This window comes from Numida meleagris, chromosome 1 (assembly GCF_002078875.1).
Source record: "Numida meleagris isolate 19003 breed g44 Domestic line chromosome 1, NumMel1.0, whole genome shotgun sequence".
In the NCBI taxonomy this organism is placed as follows: Eukaryota; Metazoa; Chordata; class Aves; order Galliformes; family Numididae; genus Numida; species Numida meleagris.
In genome coordinates this window covers 190,655,150-190,675,648 of record NC_034409.1, presented here as the reverse complement: position 1 = coordinate 190,675,648, position 20,499 = coordinate 190,655,150, and the positions used below count along the sequence as shown (strand labels likewise).

The window sequence follows — 20,499 nt, the reverse complement described above, 5'->3', positions numbered from 1 at the left end:
GAATGAACTGGAAAGAGGACTGCTGAGCTGAGCTCCTTGGTGTTTTTCCCTTGTGTCTGAGGGCTTGAATGCAGGTAAGCCAGCCAGATACCCTGTGCCAGTGTGCTGACTGAAGATTTGGCCCAGGGATGGACTGTTATTACTGTGATTGTATGGAAGGTGGTACAACAGTCCAAGATTCTACTCCCAGCGGTATTGCCCTCCCATCATTCTGTCCTAGTGTTGCAAACCCACAGATGCGGTCACTGATGACAGTGATTCTTTCCTCTGAAGCCCAACGTGAGGACAAAGCTGAAAAGAGGCAGTGCTGGTTGTCAAGGAAGGGAAACTTCAAAAAACACTTACCCAAAGGATGCTAGCACCGACTGTGATGGTTACCCGGCCTTGAGAGCTGACTGCTTACAGCACTGAAAATACTCCAATGTGAGCTACTGCACTGCATGTCATGCTAAGGGATGGATCCTGTGTGCAAAGAATAACAGCTTTTTGTTTGAAGAAGTTTTTATCCGGCTTCAACTCTTACCAGAGTGCAGGTTCTAAGCGAAGATGAAGCAAGGAAATGGTTTAAATCTAAAAAACACTGTTTCCCTGCCTGCATCTCCAAGAGGAATGACCTCCCCTATCCTCCCAGTTCACTTCTGTTTCGTTCTGAGAGAGAAGATTTGAAGGAAATACATGACATTCCACATGGAAATCCCAGAGAAAACACGGTGCATTCCATAGCAATACCAGCCAATGTTGTTTATACATAACTCAAGGTGAACAATGCCAGCTTTGAGGGAATGAGTGGCTCCCATCCTTGCTGGGTACCCAATTAAACAAGCTTCTTACAAGAACGCCCATTGTAGTGTTAAGCCTAAAGAGTGTCATCACCCGCAAGTCTTGGTCTCTACCTTCTCCTCTCTCCCCTCTCTCAGCAAAATGATGCATGTTGTAGGCTGCTTCCAAGCCTGCACAACCCTTTTTTCTCCTTTTTGAGCCTGAGCACTCACCTGGTTAGTTCTGGGAACAACCCTGCTCTCCTGCCCATTCTGCTGGACTGGGGAAGCTTCTGGGATGAGCTTTTTGACCCAAGGACAATGCCCACCAGCTCAGCCCTCCCCACCAGATCTGCCAACTCACCAAGCGCCTTGAATCAAACAGAAGCACACGCACACAACTAGGGAGGCTGCTCCTCTTGGACGCGTAGTTGGAATCACAAAAAGAATCGCCATCCGCAGTTCACACTTGCTGCACTTTTCTTCAAATTCTGCCTTTCTGCAAGGGCTATAACCAGGAAAACAAAAAAGAAAGCAAAGTCCCCTGACATTGCTTCATATGCCTACCTATCAACAAAATGAAAGGTTCAGCCTTATCCTCCTGTCCTGCAACAATCTCTTTCAAGGCAAAGAATGAAGGGCGGATCATATCAGCCTTCGGTTCTTGCAAGCTGTCAGCTCGTATAAGGCCTTGATAACCACTCCACAAGCCTGTTTAAAACACTCCTTCCATCCTTGCCCTGACTTGTGAATCATCCCACATCATCTTCTGACTTGCTGGCACCTTCCATTGTCTTCTTTTCTACACCTTGTTTTTCACCTGTCGCTCGTTAGCCCCACCCTGCCCATCAGATCTGGCATTTTGCAGCCTGATCACCCACTTCTTGCTGACAACAGCCTGCTGATGCCAAAACCAACACTGCCACCCTGTACGCTGTGGGGACAAATGCTGAGTGGACAGGAGATGGTTTCGTCACCCCTCCACTATGTGTTCAGTTCGCGAGCTTTTGGTTCAAACACTCATTTACAGCAACTGTGACAGACTCAAGGACTACAGATCTCAATGAGCACACCTGCTAATTGCATGTTATTTAGGAACACTGTATGGACAGGGCTATTGGCAGCTGCACTCTTTCCACATCTTTCTCCTGTGAGAGTTCCAAAAGACAAATGCCAGCGATGGCATTTAAGATAACTCATTAGAAGAGGAGACAGTTCAAATGCATGAAGACAGTTGGGTGTCCTCTGTAGGAAGTGGTGGTTTCAAAGGGAAGGTAGGTGCTGGAACCCATTCACGGAACCAGAATTAACAACTCAAAGGATTCTGTGATGATTCTGTGAAGTAAGGCAGTACCAGGAAATACAAACCAGCCATTGCACAGTTAACGCCTGCCTAACCAAAAAGACGGAAGAAATACGACAACAATCTTGATGTGCAGGAGATGTCCCAGTGCATGCACCAAGCACCCCAAAGCAATGACCTTGTGTTGATCTTGTTTGTATGATCATGATAGGTAAGAGCCCCAGCCATGGACCAAACCGAAACGTGGCAGGTGCCACATAACATAAACGTGTATTTTTAGATACTGCAGGTGCAGCATTATAGAGCCCTACTACAAAGAGCTGTGCCTGCAACGTTACCAGTGCAATGCGATTTGATTACTATTTTTCAGTCTCTTTCATCTACTTGCAAGAAAAGTCTTCGGGGCTGTTCTGCAGCCACTTCACGTTCTATGTGCCAATTTACACGGGGTTCATTAGCAATAAGGCTGTTACCTTGCTTTTTCTCTTTATATAAATTGTTTTCACTGCAGACATCTTGGGCTCCAGAGTAGTAAGCACTATGCAAATGACAATTTGCTGGATTGTGATAATTTAGAAGGGAAGAGGGATGCTGGAAACCCTCAGTTCAAGTCCCAAATAAACCACTGGTTTCCAGTCGCCTTGGGCAAGTCACTTGATCTGCCCTTAATCCTGTTTTCAAAACAGAAATGAATATTTCTTTACCTGGCAGGGAGGCTGAGAGCACAAACCCATTAAAGACTGCATGGAGTTCAGATCCTACAGCGATAAGCAATTACTTAATACATATGCAGCGGCTGGCAGTGGATGGTGGCTGTTTCAAAATACACACAAAACTGCTTGGCCAGATGAACACATCACGTATTTACATGTTTTCAACAACAAAAAAGCAAAGCAACAACAACAGACGCCACAAAACTGCACGCTGGTTTCAGAAACACGGATGTACTGAACCTAACTGAACACTTCTGCTACGAAAATGTGCTTGCTTGGGCTCACAGAACGGGCACCTCCTGCAGAAGTTGTGCAACTAATCTGGGTATACGCAGAAAGAACCATCTACTAGAGACTGAAGGAAATGCTATGATGCTGAGTGCCGCAGTTTTATAGCATTATAAGGAACCACGAAGAGTTACAAAACAACCCAGTGTACATCTTTATTGATGATTCACAAAATCAAACACCGTTCACCTAATTCACTCCAGCAGTTCCAGGATGACATTTCTCTTTGCTAGGTTTGGCTGATTTTTTCAGTGTAAACAATATTTGCTTTTAACTTAGGGTGGGGAGAACCATGCTTCATACAGCTGTCATTTTGTAAGAGCAAGTACATCACAGCAGTGACAATACTCTGCAATTTTACAATACTCTGCAATTTTACAATACTCAACCTTCAAAGCACCGTGCAGGCATTTAATTAAAGCCTACTAAAGCCTCACAGCAGCCCTGGCTCCCAGTCCACTTTTAGGTCACACCTCCTTATTAATATTTCACATCAAACCCCCACTACCTCTCAACAATACTTATTCAGGACTCCCATCATTTCGTCTGTGCTCTTGGGAATCTTAACTCTTTGGTTAAGTGGAATTTATTAATGCTCCTGAAATGCACCGAAGACATGAACTGCTATCAAATTAACTGCAAGCATTATCTCACCAGAACGTATATTATTCCCAATAAGGCAGCATTCAATTTACTGAGAGCATCACCAGTACAAAATTTCTCTCAATTTTCCTCTACAACGCGCTTAGTCATAAGCTAATATTATATACACATGGTCACACCGGCAGTTTTCTCCACTTGAGTCAACTGCTGAGCTACAGCAGACAGGAGTGAGGAAACCTGGGGAAAGGAATAACATCTTTGATGTTGTCAACACCCAGGATGTACTGCAGGTAGCGTTCAAACCCCATTCCGAAGCCTCCGTGAGGAACAGAGCCAAATTTTCGCAGGTCTAGGTACCTGTAATTTAAACAGACAGTTACATTTGCAGCACATTCATGCCGATATAATTAGAGAGAGCTTTTTATCTAGCGTTTCGCTTTCCATCTTAATTACTTCCCTTTGACCCTAACCACTGTGGATTCCTGCCAACGCAGCCAGCATTGAAAGGGGGGTATGAAGGGGTGGGGCTCCCTGACAGGCAGAACTCTATTAGCAAGAAGCCCCAGGTGCAAATGTAAACCAGCAGAGCTGTGCCTTGCCAATATGCTACAGCCTGCCTTGCTTAGGAGCAAGAAATCAGTTGGGTACAAACAACAGCTTTAACATCATAGCTCTACTCAGTAGAGAGCACCTAAGTTTTTCGACTTTAGTATCTAAAATATCCCTAAGTAGAGGCACAAGCCCAGGTTCCTCCAGCAACACGAAACATTTCCACTGTCAGAGACAGAGTCCCCTGCTTGGGTTTGTTCACCTCCTGCCAGGCTGAAATCTGTCCTACAATAAATTTTCATCTTCTGTCCAGTCATCTTTTCAATAGGCCAAGTCATTTCATTTCCAGTAATTCCTTAAGAAGTCTATTTCTTGGTTCAAATACATCTTCTTGTCTGCTGAAGATTCCTTCCAATTTTTATTTTTCTCTTAGGGTAGTTATAATGGCTTTTTGTCACCTTTTTCTTCCCCTTCCCACCCCAATCATCTTCACAGCCTGATTTATTGACTTCCATAGCGAGTCAGCAAAAAATCCTGTACGTATTTTCTCCAAAAATGAGATCTGCAACAAGGCATTTCAGTTTGGAGAACAGTACCTGTCCACAGAAAAGCCAGCTCCCCAGTTTGGAAGCAGCTATTCCAAATATGTGGGTGTCAACAACATTAGATGGTTCAGTTCCCCCTTCCCCCTCCTGATTCCATCTGACGTGGTAGGCAAGAACTATGTTTACAACTATAAACTGTCACCAACAGTTACACTTTAATAGGAGTGAAAACCATCTCAGTGGGTCTCTTCTTTCACGGGGCCCATTTTGAGCCTTCTGAGGCCACAAAGTTGTTATGTATGAATGCATTACGAAGGGACTGAATGACTGCACATATACTACATGCTTCTAGTCTTCATGTATGAGTGTTTCATCAGCTCAGTTCACAAAAAGCAGCTAAACTTCAATACAAATATAGAATGATGCTTAAATATACATAAATGCATATAAATATCAATACATCTATAATGCATATAAAAAGATATTGAGTTATACACTTGTTTACACAGTTTGACAGTATGCCTTTTGTACCATAAAATATTACTTTTTTTCTTCTTGCAGTTCATTAACAGCTGAAATTTGGGAAGCCACTTATTACATTAAATGTAATACAATGTTTTTGGGTTTTTTTTCCTTTTTTTTTTTTTTTTTTTCTCTCAAGAACTTTTCTTCCTCCACTCCACTGCCTAAGAAGTAAAATCAAAACCAGAACTTCTTACCTCTCCCTAGCACTGACTTTCCACTTATATACTACCAACTGCCTCCAGGAAACCCTGCTTAGCAGCTTTGCAAAGGTTTGCAAGGAAAATGATGAGCAAATCTGATGCTGAGGGTGGTGACTTGTAAAATACAAAGGGCCTCATAAATCTGAGGGATATGGGTGAAATGGGTGCTGCCTGTGGCAGACCAACCTGTACCAGCTCAGCAGTTTTAAGAAGATCTGGCAAACCAGCTGGTGACAATTCTAGCTGCAACTAGGAGTTGAAATAACAGCACAAATATTGCTGGTGATGTCAGTGAGCATATCCCAGCCTGTGCAAAGGCAGCTGAGACTGTGCCTAGCCCCTTTTGTTCCCTTTTGGTGGCAACATAGTTTATAAAGTCATCATAAAGATTAAATAACTCAGCTTCTTCCAGATGAACAACAGTAATAAATTCTACCCTTGCTTATCCAGGGCTTTCATCTATACATCTCAGAGCACTCTGTGAAGCCATTTTGGCAAAAGAAGCAAAACAAAGCCCATTAAAGTTAATAGAAAAAGTCCATTGAATTAAACGTGCTGAGGATCAAGCCTGTGAATCCTTCCTGATGACTGCGCTTAGAAAAAGCAAAGGAATCGAGAAATTTTCCATTCTTCTCAGATGAAAGAAAGAATAACCAGTCGCAGATTAAGAGAAAAATCCCTTTAGGTTGGAAAATGTTTCCTGAGGTTTCCTTCATTCAATAATCTCCACGCATTGTATGTTTCTCACCTCAGAAAACAGTCATGAACTCGTCCAGCTATTTCTCCCAGTGGCTCGTATTCAAGAGGACGGCTGAGACCTCCACTGACAACTGAGGGAATGTGCAACATTATTCCAAGGGGGAAGTAAGTTTCCGTGACCCCTGCTATCTTCATTGTTCACGTTCTGGATCTGGAGGACTGGTAGTTCTGAGATTTGAATCTTACTAAAGTATGTGCTGCAACAACATCCCCTGGCAGTGAATTCCATGAGCTTGTTACGTGCCAAGATAGAAATGCATTTCCTTTCATCCCTTTAAAAACCTATATCCTTTTGTCATCATCACAAAATCCTGTGATGCACAGCAAGGCAGTAGGAAGATCAGTGCATTCTTAGTGATCATTTGTAAAGCAGAGCGTATGCTTTTCAGTCTCCTTTCAAAACAAACATAATCTTCATCTTTCATATAACCATCTTGTAATACTGAAGCCTCTACAGCCAGCCAGAAAAATGTAAGGTTAAGAGAACAAAGACACTGTCATCCCTGAAGTTGAATATTTTACTGGAAGAAAAAAGATACACTAAGGAAAAAATACGGGTAATGAAAAACGAGTAGTGAAATGAGATAGCATGTGAAGAATCAGTTTTGTTGAATGTTTTAGGAAATAAATGTGCAAGTACCACTAGTGAGGCACTGGAACTGGTTGCCCAGAGATGTGGTGAATGCCCCATCTCTGGAGACACTCAAGGTCAGTCTGTACCAGGCTCTATGCAAACTGATGGAGCTGTAGGTGTCCAAGTTCACTGCAGGGGAACTGGACTAGATGGCCTTTAAAGGTCCCTTCCAACTGAAATGATTCTATGATTCTAGGTTCTAATGCTGGCTAAAATGTCCAGATCCCTATGGAGGGACTTGGACAGGCTGGACAAGTGGGCCCACAAGAACCTACTGAGGTCCAACAAGGCCAAATGCAAGGTGCTGCACTTGGCAATCCCAGGTATGAATACAGACTGGGGGAAGAACTCCTCAAGAGCAGCCCTGCAGAGAGGGACTTGGGGGTCCTGGTGGATGAGAAGCTGGGCATGAGCCAGCAGTGTGCGCTGGCAGCCCGGAAGGCCAACTATGTTCTGGGCTGCGTTAAAAGAGGAGTGGCCAGAAGGGAGAGGGAGGGGATTGTCCCCCTCTACTCAGCTCTTGTGAGGCCCCATCTGGAGTACTGCGTCCAGGCCTGGGGCCCTCAGTACAAGAAGGACACAGAGCTCTTGGAACGAGTTCAGAGGAGGGCCACCAAGATGATCAGAGGGCTGGAGCACCTCTCCTGTGAGGAAAGGTTGAGGGAACTGGGCTTGTTTAGTTTGGAGAAGAGAAGGCTCCGGGGAGACCTCATTGTGGCCTTCCAATACTTGAAGGGAGCGTATAAACAGGAGGGGGTACGACTGTTTACATGGGTGGAAAGTGATAGGACAAGGGGGAATGGTTTTAAACTAAGACAGAGGAGATTTAGGTTAGATATTAGGAGGAAGTTTTTCACTCCGAGGGTGGTGACGCACTGGAACAGGTTGCCCAAGGAGGTTGTGGATGCCCCGTCCCTGGAGGCATTCAAGGCCAGGCCAGACATGGATCTGGGCAGCCTGGTCTAGAGGTTGGCGACCCTGCCCACAGCAGAGGGGTTGAAACTCAATGATCATTATGGTCCTTTTCAACCCAGGCCATTCTATGATGATTCTATGATATGAAAATGCTATATTTGATTTCATGCAAAGTCTGCTCTGCTACAATGTTTTGGTAATCCACAAAAAAAGGCATTCAGAGCATTCAATGGAAACCACTCTCCCGCTGATATGAGTTGGATTTAGATCAGGTTCTGGCTGGCTTTCGCAATGATTTTCTGTCTGCCTTCATATGGCCCAAAATCTTCCAGAGCTTTCATGTTCTTAGCAAAACAACAGGACCATGCTTCTTCCTGCAAGCTATGATTTTCCTGTTTTCACTGCGCTCTGAAGAAGGTTAAGGGAAGATATGGACGCTGTCACTGCCATAGATCTGAAGTGGCTCACTAGTGCTGCTCTTTCTTAAGTCCAACTCCTCCTCTCTACCTTGCCACAAAAAGACCCAACAGAATACTCTAACACCAAAGAAAATTAGAAATGAAGGAGTCCCACACAGCTCAGGCTTCTCATCTAGAGCAGAAGCAAGGTCAAGACCACACAGTAATATCTGCTCTACGATGGCAGATGGCTCCTGGGCTGTGTACTTCCACCACTGTTGCACTGTAAGATCAGAAAGGCAGATGGACTCTGAAGGGTTCAGTATGAGGCCACGTTCCTCACCCATATGCACGATGATAATCAGAATAAGGAAACGGATGCTTATATGTAGAAAGACTATCTGAAATGCTGCTCAAGCTGATGGCGGTAGGGACACATTCATTACAAAGTAACTGTTTTGCTATTGCTTGTACTAAGTTAGCACTTGGAGTCTGTTTATAAGGCAATATATTCAATACCCTGTGGTCACAGAATTCACAGTCTCTGGCCTCTGGAGCCAACAGCCTACACTGGCAGAGAACAGCAGGAAAGAGGCACAAAGGCAGCAAGTAACTTCCCAGAGTAAACTCTGATCTCCTGACTTTCCCACCTCAGTTTCATAGATCTCTCTCAGTCTAGCCAAGATCAGCATCTACAGCACTGAGCTCTGTCTACAATTCAAAGGAAGGAGTGTGAAAATAAGATAAAATTACTCCAAAGTCAAGCCAAGTAGTTTCCCAGCTCTTACTATTTATGGAAAGAAACCTGCACAACAGGAAAGCTGTACTGAACTGAAGAAGACTGAGAGGAGTTTGGCCATATTCCTTTATCTACAGATTGTTGGTTGCCTCTTTGACCAGCGATTCCCCCACAAGTAAGGAACTCTTCAAGCCATTCCAGAAATAATGCGCTCCAAAACATCCTCATGCTTAGTGGGAGAAGAAAACAATTAGAAGCAGAGATATGACGTTATCTAGGGGATTTCAAAAGGGACTACATCTTGTATAGCTGTCCATTCAAAAGTTAGCAAATATACTTCAAAAGAAATGACTCAGCTGTTCTCCAAAGAGTTTGTGTGCCAGCTTTGGAGACTAAATTCAATCATTAAAATGGAGGAGATTAATTTCAGTCTCTCCTGCCACCTCCTCTGAGAAGGATGCTGGCAAACCACTTACCTCTTTACTGGCAGAATCTGGACTGGAGTCCAGAAGTAATATGGGATATTCCTCTCTTGCACCTTCCTTAGCACACCAAACCCTGCTATGGCAGAGGGTAAAAACAGTTCCAGTCTTCTCTGGGAAGCAGCATTATTGTCAGTGGAATGGAGGAGAAATGCCTCTTGTGGGAGGCATAAGGCAGGGCTGAGCTTTTTTAGCAATGTTGGAAGACTCCCTGCTACTGAACATCAGACTTCCTAAGGCTGTATCTCAACATCTAACCATACACCTGATCATCCTTAGTCACGCTAATCCTTTCCTCTCCAGAAGACCCAATATTTAATTATCTACGTGTGTAAGAGTTGCTGACCATGCTCACCTAGAATATCGAGTGCTGCTCAGAGTTAGGAGAAAAACAACCATCCCAAGTACCACATAGGGTCCTGGGATTCTTCTGAGTATTTCACATGAGCTCCAAGGGGACAACTAAGAAGCAGAGTAGGCTAAAAGGATTCAGCTCGACTGCTACTCCCTTACACAGGCTGCTAATTCTATATGATACACTGGGCATGTTAACAGCTTTCTACCAGCAGCTTTACCTGGGAACACAGACAGTTAAAGTGTATGCTTGTCTAAAAATATTTCCTATAAACAGAAGCTGCAGGCTCAGAGAAATTACAGAAAGAAATCCTGACCCTCCACTCTGGATGAGATGAGATGATACAGTGCATTCTGACCCATAAAAGCAAATAATAAAGGAAGACATTTCATTCGCCTTGTTTGCAAATGGATGATGTAAAGGACTGCCAGGCACTGGGCTGTTTCAAAGTGATTTTATACTGGGAAAAGAGGAGAGTGTAAGAATCTTGCACTACTGTATTTTGTAAGGCAGTCTCCCTCATGATCAATCCAAATACTAAAGAGCATTTGAATACACTCTTCTAAATTTAAAATTCTCTGCACTATCAACCTCTCTCTCAGTAGCTTTGACAAAGCACATACCAAGAAACACTTGTCAAGAGGAGCACTAAAATCTTGTCATTTTAATGGGCTAAACCCTTAATTCAAAGGTTGTTCTGTCTCCTTAGCAGGACAGTTTTAATTGCTTCAATAGCTTTGTTAGGGAAGATTTTTCAACCCACTTGCTCTGTCAATTGCAAAGGGAGTCATTCACAGAGCTGTTAAAGGTCACAAATTGCTTGTGGTTCTGCAACCTGTTTATCTCATCCGATGGCGGCCAGAATCTATTCAATTTGGAACACAATTTGATGACTTAGTATCACTGATGAGTTGTAAATTAATCCACTTTATGCAATCCTGAAAGGAATGACCTGTGCTGTCCATGGACAAATTGGGAAGATAAAGTAAGTAGCATTAGATTAACTTTGTTGAAATGAGCTGGGTGTTCCATTGAGACTGGCAGTGATGGCCGTGCAACTGGGCCAAGAAATGTCCCCCTTGAGAACTGCATGAAAAAAATGAAACAGTTGTTTAAAGAACCTCAGAAGAAGAAATATAGCTTGCAGAATAAGATACAGTCTTACCATTGGTATGTATCTGCGAGTCCTAATCTGTGGAACAAGAAGAAAACGCCTCATAAATAAAGGAACATGGATCTGCACAAGCAGCACTTGCATGGAAAACAATGCTATGAGGAAAGGGAGGGTCTCAGGACTAAACTCAGCTGAAAAAGGAAAGGCAGGAAATAAAGGGAAGACATGGTCAATGGCTGTCAGCTCTGGCACTCGGTAGAGAATCTCAAACAGATTCCCAACATGCTTCTTATAAGGCAAAGTCTGTTTTGTAAACGCACGGCTTCATGCAAAGACGTGTGTCAATTCTTAACTTGAGGGAAATCAGTAAAATCTTCTTGCAAAGTTTCAGAGGGTATAGGCCCAAATATTAAATTTAGGACATGCAGCCAATCTCATTTATAAATGAGGCAAAATCTCCCCATATGTGCGGCTTCTCCCTTTCTTAGTTCACAAAACCACTAAATAGCCATGGACTTAATAATGTGTTCAACTATTAAATAAAAGTAGCTTCTGTAAGGCAATTTAATAAAGGTGGCTTTTCCTAATTGTCACCAGCAGATCCTCCCCCCTTTTCCAACCCTAGCAGAAACAGAACAAAGTTGATTTTCTTCTTCCTATTTCTTTCAACACAAACAAAAATTTCTGCAGGTAAAATGAGACCATTTCTCTGATCTCCGATATACTGCAGCAGTCCTTGACCAGGATTCTTAGATTTATTGGAAGAAGCGTGCACAAGGAGACAAGAATCCAGTTATCTCTCTCTTAGCTGTGCTGGCTCTGCAGGAAGTGGAATTTAAAGGCATTAACAAAATATTTTGGTTCAGCAGATCAGATCCTGGGCACTCAAAACAGAGAAACACGTGGTGTTATTTTTCCAGTTCATCTTAAGTGCAGAGCTATAGCCTGAGGTCACTGAAGATACACCATTTGTAGCTCAAAAACACTTCCTGTGACTTTCCTGTCAAACAAAAATGTCAGGCTTTGACCTCTACAGAGATCCCTCCTCCGGTCCCACACCTGGAAGGCTGTGGACTGTGGATTCAATGGGTAGAAATTTCAAGTGTACTTTGCTTCAGCAGAAGCATGGCTCCATCTGGAGGGTTCTCAGTGAGAGTAACAGCAAGCACAGCGAGGCCTTGCAGGGAGTAACACCATCCTACACCACAAACCAAGAACCAATCTCACAGTGATTTTAATTGCCCTGTCTTTTTTCATTTATGCTGAAATAGATTTTGCATTTCCCCACTGATTAGATACATCTCTGTGACCAACTGGCTGATTTAAGTGATAAATTCATTCCCAATGTACAAATCACGTTACTCTGGGATTAATTCTCCTCCCAAACTGCTTTGTAACAAGTGTACAAATTGCACAAATGGACTCAGATGAGTTATGAAAAGTTCTTTTGAAAAATCAGGCTGGATCCAGGGAGTAATTGCCTATGGAGATTCACCCCATCTTTAAAGTCAATTATTGTTAATCAAATAACAGCTTTGATATTCTGATACTGAATTTAGCCTAAAATTACTCTGAGCCTCATGAGTCAGAACAACACAGTAGGAAAAAAGACTGCCAAAGAGCCCATATGACTTCAGTACAAGTCTTAGCCCTTTCCAATGAAGCTTTCCACCAAACTCTTAGCAAAGAACAGCATTCTATGAAATAAAGTCATTGAAGTCAACTGTATAACAGCTAGGCAAAGCTTCCAAACTGCACTTCCTCAATTACACAGTGTGGTAACAACGGGATATAAGCTTTGGCTACATGACAACTTTCACCTTCACAACCAACTCTTAGTCACAAAAGCTGGGAAGGAAAGGTTCAAGGATGAAGTGCCTTGATGAGAATCTGTCCCAGACAGTCCCCCACAAAGCTAAGGCATTCTGCTGCCCTCCCCTCTTCTACAGTGAGCTGAAGCAGAGCGGCACTTCACATGCCTACAGCAGAAGCGCAAGACCTCCTTCACTGTTCAGCAATCACTTACTCAGATAAACAGGTATCTCAAAAGACAGCAGCCCTTCCAGTCCTGCCTTGCCTACCACTGAGGGCTGTCTGAGCACACTTGTGGCCAGGCTGGTCTCCTGGCACATGCAGGTTTTCCGTACCTCTGTAAGCGTGATTCCAGGAAGGGCAGTCGCTCCTCTCTCAAGCTGCCTCCACACAACTCCCCTATTCCTGGTACTAGAAGATCAACAGCTGCAACCTTAAGAGGGAGAAAACTAATGTAAGTTAGGCCATACAGTCTATAGCAGAAATACAGCTGGCAGTATTGATGCACTGATCCAAGCGTTAGGAACAGAGTATTAACACCTATGCTGTTAGGTTTGGGTTGGTTTTCTTCTCCGTTTTGTTCTGTAGGGTTACTTTTCCACAGCTCAATAGATGCCAAATTAAAGCAAGTAAAGGCACAGCAGCACATTGCAGACGTGGTCACTCTTTTTAGTAGAAGCACTGATTCAGACTGGTCTCGGTTTAACTGGAAAAATCATACCTTCAAAGCAAAAGACTTGTGGAAAAAGAAAAAGAGTTTATTTCTAGTGTCCATCTGCTATTTGAGGATTACATGGCAGATTTGGATGACTGGAGAATAATGGACCGCCTGAACCCATACAATTCTAGGCACTTCACTAGTAGTACAGATATATACCTGGAAAAGAAAAACTATGGCAAATATGCCTTAAAGGATTTAAACAAAAACTACATGCTACCTAACTCCTGAATCTTCCTCCTGTTACTTCAGCTTTGGGATTTCTTCTGTAACAGAAAAAAGACTGGGCAGGATCACCTACACGATGGCCATGCCTTACCTCGGCCTTCACAACTAGAGGCCCAGCAGAAGGCCATCCCTGAGCTGGACTCAATGGTCCTTATGGGTCCCTTCCAACTTGGGATATTCTATGATTCTATTTAAACTAAGACACATGCCTTACTGAAAAGGAGGTGGAAGTGTGACCCATGGACTCACTGTTCGTTGAGGTCCATCTTCATTGTCTCGCATGTAGAAAGGTTTGAGGTCGTATGGGTAGTTAATCACAAATACAGGAACCTCACCACAGTGCTTCACCAGGTATTTCTCATGTTCTGTTTGGAGGTCACAGCCCCACTGTAAAGACAACAAAAGGGACCTAGTATCTTGCTCTTGTGTACCTCGCCTGCAGCAAGAGACAAAGCAAAATCCCTGCACTGAGAGGTACACTTTTGACTAACACAAAAACATGAACATTAACTTCTGAGTTCATGCAACCTAGTGGGAAAATTTGCTAAGAACACAGAGTTCCACAGGTTTTAGGGCAGAGCAAAGCAATGAAAATAACATGGTTTAAATTCCATGGAATAGGGCCCGATCGTCCCTGCATCAAGTCCAAACATCTGATATCAAAACAGAAAACAATACAAAACCAAAACAAACCCCCTGAATCTCTCTCCGCGTAGCTTCAGGGAAATAGGAACCTATCCAAAATTGGCTTACTCAACCCACACTGACTTCAGTATCACCCCAGTATTACCCCAGGCTGGATGGGGCTGTGAGCAACCTGGTCTAGAGGGAGGTGTCCCTGCCTATAGCAGGGGAGTTGGAACTAGATGATCTTCAAGGTCCCTTCCAACCCAAACCATTCTATGATTCTATGATTACTTTTGGTGTGCAGAAAATGGCTTTGCTAGGATGACTGCTCTCTTCCTTGCTGAGTCCTGTTACACACCACATTAATTCTCATTTAAAAAAAACTCTGCATCCTATCAAACAACTCTTTATTGGAAACTTTGGACATTTGCAATGCCTGCTTTCTTCCATGTTATAAATTCTGTGGCTTTTGACTAGAGACCTCCAGCCCACCACAGGATGTGCAAAAAATACAGAGGGAATGGAAAAGAAGGAGGGAAATACATTCTGCAGGCTCTCCTCATCTGAAAATATACTGAGTTGGCTGTTTCAGATTTAGATAATACACACTTGACTGAGATGGTTCCTTTCAAATCTGTGTTCTTAAGTAGTCAGCTGATAAATCTCCTTTGCAACAGAAAAACAGTAATGATTTGTGGAACAGCACTGCTAGCATAATTTGTAGCTATATTCACACCCAGGATTCAAGGTTTGACACCCACTTGTTCACAAAGAACAGACACCTACCCAACCAGCTACGAAGATGTCTTCAGGTAGAGGGTTATTTTCCTTAAAACAGCTGGGTGAGGTTAAGATTAATTGGTATTCCGGAGACAAGCACAACCACAGATGCTCTCAGGGCTGGTATATATGTTTGAAATTGGGCAAAATACAGTTTTCAGAAAGTCATAATCTAATGTTGTCTGTAAGACTATCACGTGATTGTCTTTCCCAGATGACAACTATCCTTGAGAAAAACAAGGGATTCTCTTTACCTGCGTGTAGGTTGCATGGTATTTTGACGTGGTTTTGACTTATCAACCCTTGTAGAACTTTCGGTGCTACCTAAATACGATTCCTTTATTTGAAGACTATTGAAATAAACTTCTTAAGATGACTGCTAATGAAACTAGAACACACTTAGCACTGCTTGCAGACAGAAAAGAGGGAAAGGTCCCTGAGACCTACAGTGTTCAGACTGGGTGTGTGTACCAGCAGGCATCGGGACAAACAACCAGGCAACTACCTACCTCTGGCTTAAAAGTGAAAGTTTGAGAAGCCTGTTTCAAAATTTCCACTGCTTCATTGTAGGAAATTCTGCAAGAGAGAAAAAAAAGTCTTTGAGATAACTGTGAAAGGAATAACAAGTAAGTGTTCTGGCCAAGTGTTGCACTGGAAAATTAAGGAGGCATTTCCCCAAGACCATGCCAACCTGTAGTGTGATGTCAGACTTCCCAGTAATGCTGCTTGGAATAGAAACCGAAGACTTACATTTTATATGGCAAGAACCCTATGTTTTCCTGTGCTTCAGCTACACGCAAAGTGAAAATGCTGAGCTCTCAAAACACTTCTGCATTGTTGCAACATTGCGTTTCAGTCAGAAGGGAGTTTTGCACAAAACCACTTTATATATATTTGAGATTTTTTTTTTTTTAAAAGAAAACAACATGCCTTCATTGGCATAGTTCCAACACAGCTCCATTGTTCCAGTATTAAGGAAAAAATAACAGCTCAGTGTGCAAAGGACTTGTACCTCGAGTGTTTTCATTTCATTTTGCAAATATCACAGTATTTATTTGCAGCAATGTTTCTCTTCTCCTATGGCAGTTCTGAAGTCAGATTTCCCAGTGATTTTCACCAGAACTGATGAACAGCATCATGGTAATGCCAACTGAAAAAGTGCAGTTAAAGACACTGCAAGTTCAGTAACTGGAAATCAAGACTCAGTGTAAGATATTTTTGCTGACAAGTTTTCCACATACCAAGCAAATGCTGTAGACAGAAAGGACAACTTGCTCACAATAATTTCCTCTCTCTCTATCATTAGCCAAACCCAATTAAAAACCAAATTCCCTAAGGAGCGTGAGCTCTTTACATCCAGCTACAAGGATTCACTAACACCTGGAAGGCTTCTGGAGAAAATGCATCAGGAATATATTGCTCTATGTGTTTGGGCAAAGGGAGGCACAGGTTCAACCCATGTAACTGGGATGTGTAAGCCAAGAATGCCCCAGATCAGCCAGTAATGGAAGAGAGAGGCAGAAACTGAGAGAGAGATAGGCTGACTCAATTTCTTTTTCCAGGGGAGAAGCTGAGAGTAACTCTGTCCTCCTGGAAATATTGGTTAGGTACAAAGAGAGAAGGATCAAAATAGGGAAAGAGATTCACTTCACAGAAACCCTCTGTGGTGTCTGTGCAAATAAGATGCATAGGGAGCATCTTTCATGATCTTGTTGCAAAGGGAAGCTGAGCTGCTTAACATGAAAACCAGTGCTGGGCTGAGCAATTCTGCAATGTTCTGTGGGATGAACGAAGAGCACCACTACCTGTAGGGACTGGCAAGAGAAGAAGAGAGGAGATATTCTGGGCAGCAAGGAAAGAAACAAAAATCTTTCAGTTCTTTAGCACACAGAGAACTGTAAAAATACGAGTTGCGTAAGTAATTGGAAACATTTAAAAATCCAAACTGTTTTTCTATCAAGTATTTTTACAAAAAGGGATCTGTTACCCAGAGAGGTGCTGGATTCTTTGTCCCTGGAGACACCCAAGGTCAGGCTGGATGGGGCTCTGAGCACCTGACTGAGCTGTGGGTGTCCCCGTTCATTGCAGGGGAGTTGGTGCCTTCCAACTCAGATGATTTTATGATTCTATGAAAATGTGAAGGCAAGCAGAGCAAGCACCAAAGCTGAAACAAAGGAGTCAGCACTATAAGCAAACCACTCATCGGGTGCATGCTGGAAAGAGGACGCCCTGATAGAAAGATGATCCTGTCTAGGTAAGCAAAAGTGAAAGGACAACAGATTCAGATGCCGGAGTCTCATGCAGGAGTGAAAGGGCAGCGAGGGAACAGACCAAAGGGAATTTCAGTTCATGCTCTTTAGGCGACATTATACTAACTCAGAAGGTACTGAGTTGGGAAAAAGAAAAAAAAAAAGGCATACAAAATGGGACTCCTTTCCCCCAAAGCCCTCCTCCAGATCATTTTGAAATTAAAGTACTCACGTTACAAATTTGTTCTTCAGCATCTGTTCCAACCTGCCCTTGTTCAAAACAAGAGAAAACAAAATTGTAAAGCTACTCCTAAGGGTTCACAGGTCCAGAATAAAGACAGAAAAGCTACCCCCCTCCAAGTTCCCATTTGTAGGTGTGTGTTGTGCTCTAAATCTACGTCAAAATCCACTCCAGGTCATTCTGTGCTAAAACGGAACCTAATTTTTGAGCTGAGGATTCAGAAGTCACAAGGTGATGCGACAGCTAAAGCTCTACCACAAATGCTAGCACCTACAGAAAGTTGTGAGTCCTCTCTGTGTGGGTCTGAAAAATAACGTAAGCTCAAGCAGATTCCTGGCTCTTCACACTCCATTAACAGGAGAAGGCAGTAAGAAGAAAATCAAGCATCCCTATTGTCAAGAGCCCCCCCAGATGCACAGAAGTGTTGCAGCTCTTTCCCATCACATTTATTACCTTCTGGGCAGGAGCTACGTATTTATGAAAAAGCTCGACATCACGAGGACATTTGGAGAACACAGTGCTTGTTGCTGTCTTGAAAAGATCTTCCATAACCTAACAGAGAAAACAGAAGTGCATGAAAAATTAACACTGCTTAGATGTCCCAGACTATAAATAAAACACAGTACACATCAACCAAAGGGTACAAAAGGAGCTTCTGTGCTTTTTCATGGTCAGACTGCATAAGACAGTACCAGCTTGCTAATGCTCCTAATTAGCAGGCTTGCTCACCAGCTGAAGAGGATTAGAACCTGCTTTTCTGCTACAGGTTTACGGTCGCAGTGTCTGCTGATGGCCTTGGCATCTTCAGTCAAGTATCTCCAGTGAAAAAAAAAAAAACCACCTAAAATATTCAAGGAGCAGCCCAGGTCAGCCACAAACGAACACAATACAACCATTTGTGGTGAATGGTCTCAGATAAATCATTAGTGTGATGCCTTTCCTGTAATGAGCAATTCTGTCCTTCTGCTTTATTGTCACAGCAGACAGAACTAAAGGAGAACAGAATAAACGGGCACCATGTAGAGCCAGACTATTCAACAGATTCCAGCTAGAGACCCTGCACGGTAAGAGTAACTCAAAGAGAACAAGTACAGACAAGTAGCGAGCTAAAGCTGAGGACACCTCGATACAGAGATGTTTGAGAAACTAAAAAAAGACCTGGTTTAATTCCCCTAAACTACTGTGGATTAGCTAAACAACAGTGGCATTCAGTTTGGATATACTTACCCATTAAAAAGGGTATGAAGAAATTAAACGAAACAAATGCCATTTTGATTCTCAACAAAAAAGCCCCCACGTTGTATTTCAGTGTATTTTGATCAACCTGCTGTGAGAGTCATTTTTGTGTTTGGTTAAGCAAAGCAGACTACTCAGAACGCTCACTGTCATGCTGGCCAATAAGAGTTCCCATAACCACTCGTAGCCCTGTGCCTGCACAAAGCAGGGATACTTTGTGGAGAACTGATACTCCCAACTTTTCTTCAAGATCACATTCCCTGTTCTCATCTTCGTAAGCAACAGAGCAATGGAGCTGGGCTGCATTTCATCCGCCTGGGATGAGAACAAGCTTTTTTCCAACAAAAAGCAATTTTGAAAGTCCTGACACATTTCTGTGTTTTCTGCGAGCGTAACAACCTGTTTCTTTAACTGCAGAGCTGGCAGAGGCAAAGAATCCACCAACGATATCCAGGTGAACAGCGGTCTCTCGACACTGCTAAGCCCAGGGGAGGAAAACTGTGAAAAGATGAACCTTGCTGTCAGCAGATCTGAGGAAGAAGCAAGTCACTGCCCCATAAGGAACCTCTTACAGGGCAAGAGGAACGAAATGCAGGGAGAAGAAGAAGCTGGGCTGCTGATATAGCTAAGATTAACTATTAGGCATCTTGTTCAGACTTTCATGTTTGATCACCTGTTCTGAACTGCTTGAAACACTGACTGATGAACAGCCTCTGCACCCCACCTGCCAAGAGAAGCTTGTACAACAGCCCATCTTCACTCCTTCGGAGCCTTCATACTCCTGTATCAATCAGAGCCCTACGCTAAAAAAGGAAGATCCAAATAAAGGCACAGCATTATCATATGCAGATAAGCAATTTTACCCCTACTAGTACTCAAACGCAGAGGAAACGAAAAGCCAGCATTCCTGCTGCTGAGTGGCAAATAACCAACCAGGCAGCTTTGAACTTTCTTCAAAGTAGCTAGAAAAAGGCTTATGCAAATGAAATTAGAGAACTTCTTGGCAATTCATCTGGTTTCACCAAGGCAGAGACGAAGGGATTTTACATTAAGCTTCCTCTTTCTAGCAAATGAAAGTATCATCTGTTTTTAGAAAAGCATGTTGTTTAATTAGCACTTTTTTTTTCCTCGCTGTGCGATAAAGTAACAATTAGGTTCCCACAGCATTCAATATAAGCAGCTTCCTCTTGTGGAAAAAAGATGTGGGTGGTATGGGAAAAACAATCTGAGAAATACTTCCAGGTTTGAGAGCGAGGTTTTATCCTGGCAAAGAAGACAGACACGTGGGTCATGCATTGGCTTTCTCACCACTCTTATTTATGCCAAATGTGTACCAGGCACGAACAGTGGACGGAAAAAAATAAAGGGGAAAAAAAGCTCTCCAACTCAGAAGTTATGGCTTTAAGCAGATAATATAACGAAGGACTAGAAAGCAAGATGTATGAAAAGTGAGCGGAGAACCACAGCCACTGGCTTGCTAGTTGAGGGAGCACGTGAGCGGGAGAGATAGACCAAGTGATTGTGTATGAATATATCCTGAAAGAAGCATGTTTGACAGGAGGCTTACACATGGAAAACACCAGAGGACTCACAGATGGCAGTGTGCCTTAGAGGCGGGACTCTTGATGTCCCAAAGCCTGTTAGTTTGGTTGCTTCATGAGGAAAATATAGGAAACACGCTGGTAGAAGTGTAGAAGGTGCTGTGTAGAACCGTAGGTGAGGTAAAAA

General features: G+C 43.1%; 1 protein-coding gene across 3 annotated transcripts in view; it reads right to left on the bottom strand.

The window, feature by feature from the left end:
- NARS2 (asparaginyl-tRNA synthetase 2, mitochondrial (putative)) overlaps positions 3,193 to 20,499 on the bottom strand; it is a 53,495-nt gene continuing 36,188 nt past the window's right edge. For 2 of the 3 annotated variants that reach the window (XM_021382939.1, XM_021382929.1), the window contains exons 8-14: positions 17,989 to 18,087; positions 17,527 to 17,564; positions 15,555 to 15,621; positions 13,888 to 14,025; positions 13,028 to 13,125; positions 10,932 to 10,958; positions 3,193 to 4,022 (exon numbers count right to left, since the gene is read on the bottom strand). In XM_021382939.1, the coding sequence (XP_021238614.1) occupies positions 3,878 to 4,022; positions 10,932 to 10,958; positions 13,028 to 13,125; positions 13,888 to 14,025; positions 15,555 to 15,621; positions 17,527 to 17,564; positions 17,989 to 18,087 (612 nt within the window). In that variant the 3' untranslated portion in view covers positions 3,193 to 3,877. The remainder of the gene's footprint in view (positions 4,023 to 10,931; positions 10,959 to 13,027; positions 13,126 to 13,887; positions 14,026 to 15,554; positions 15,622 to 17,526; positions 17,565 to 17,988; positions 18,088 to 20,499) is intronic. The other variant, XM_021382931.1, reaches the window with a different exon arrangement.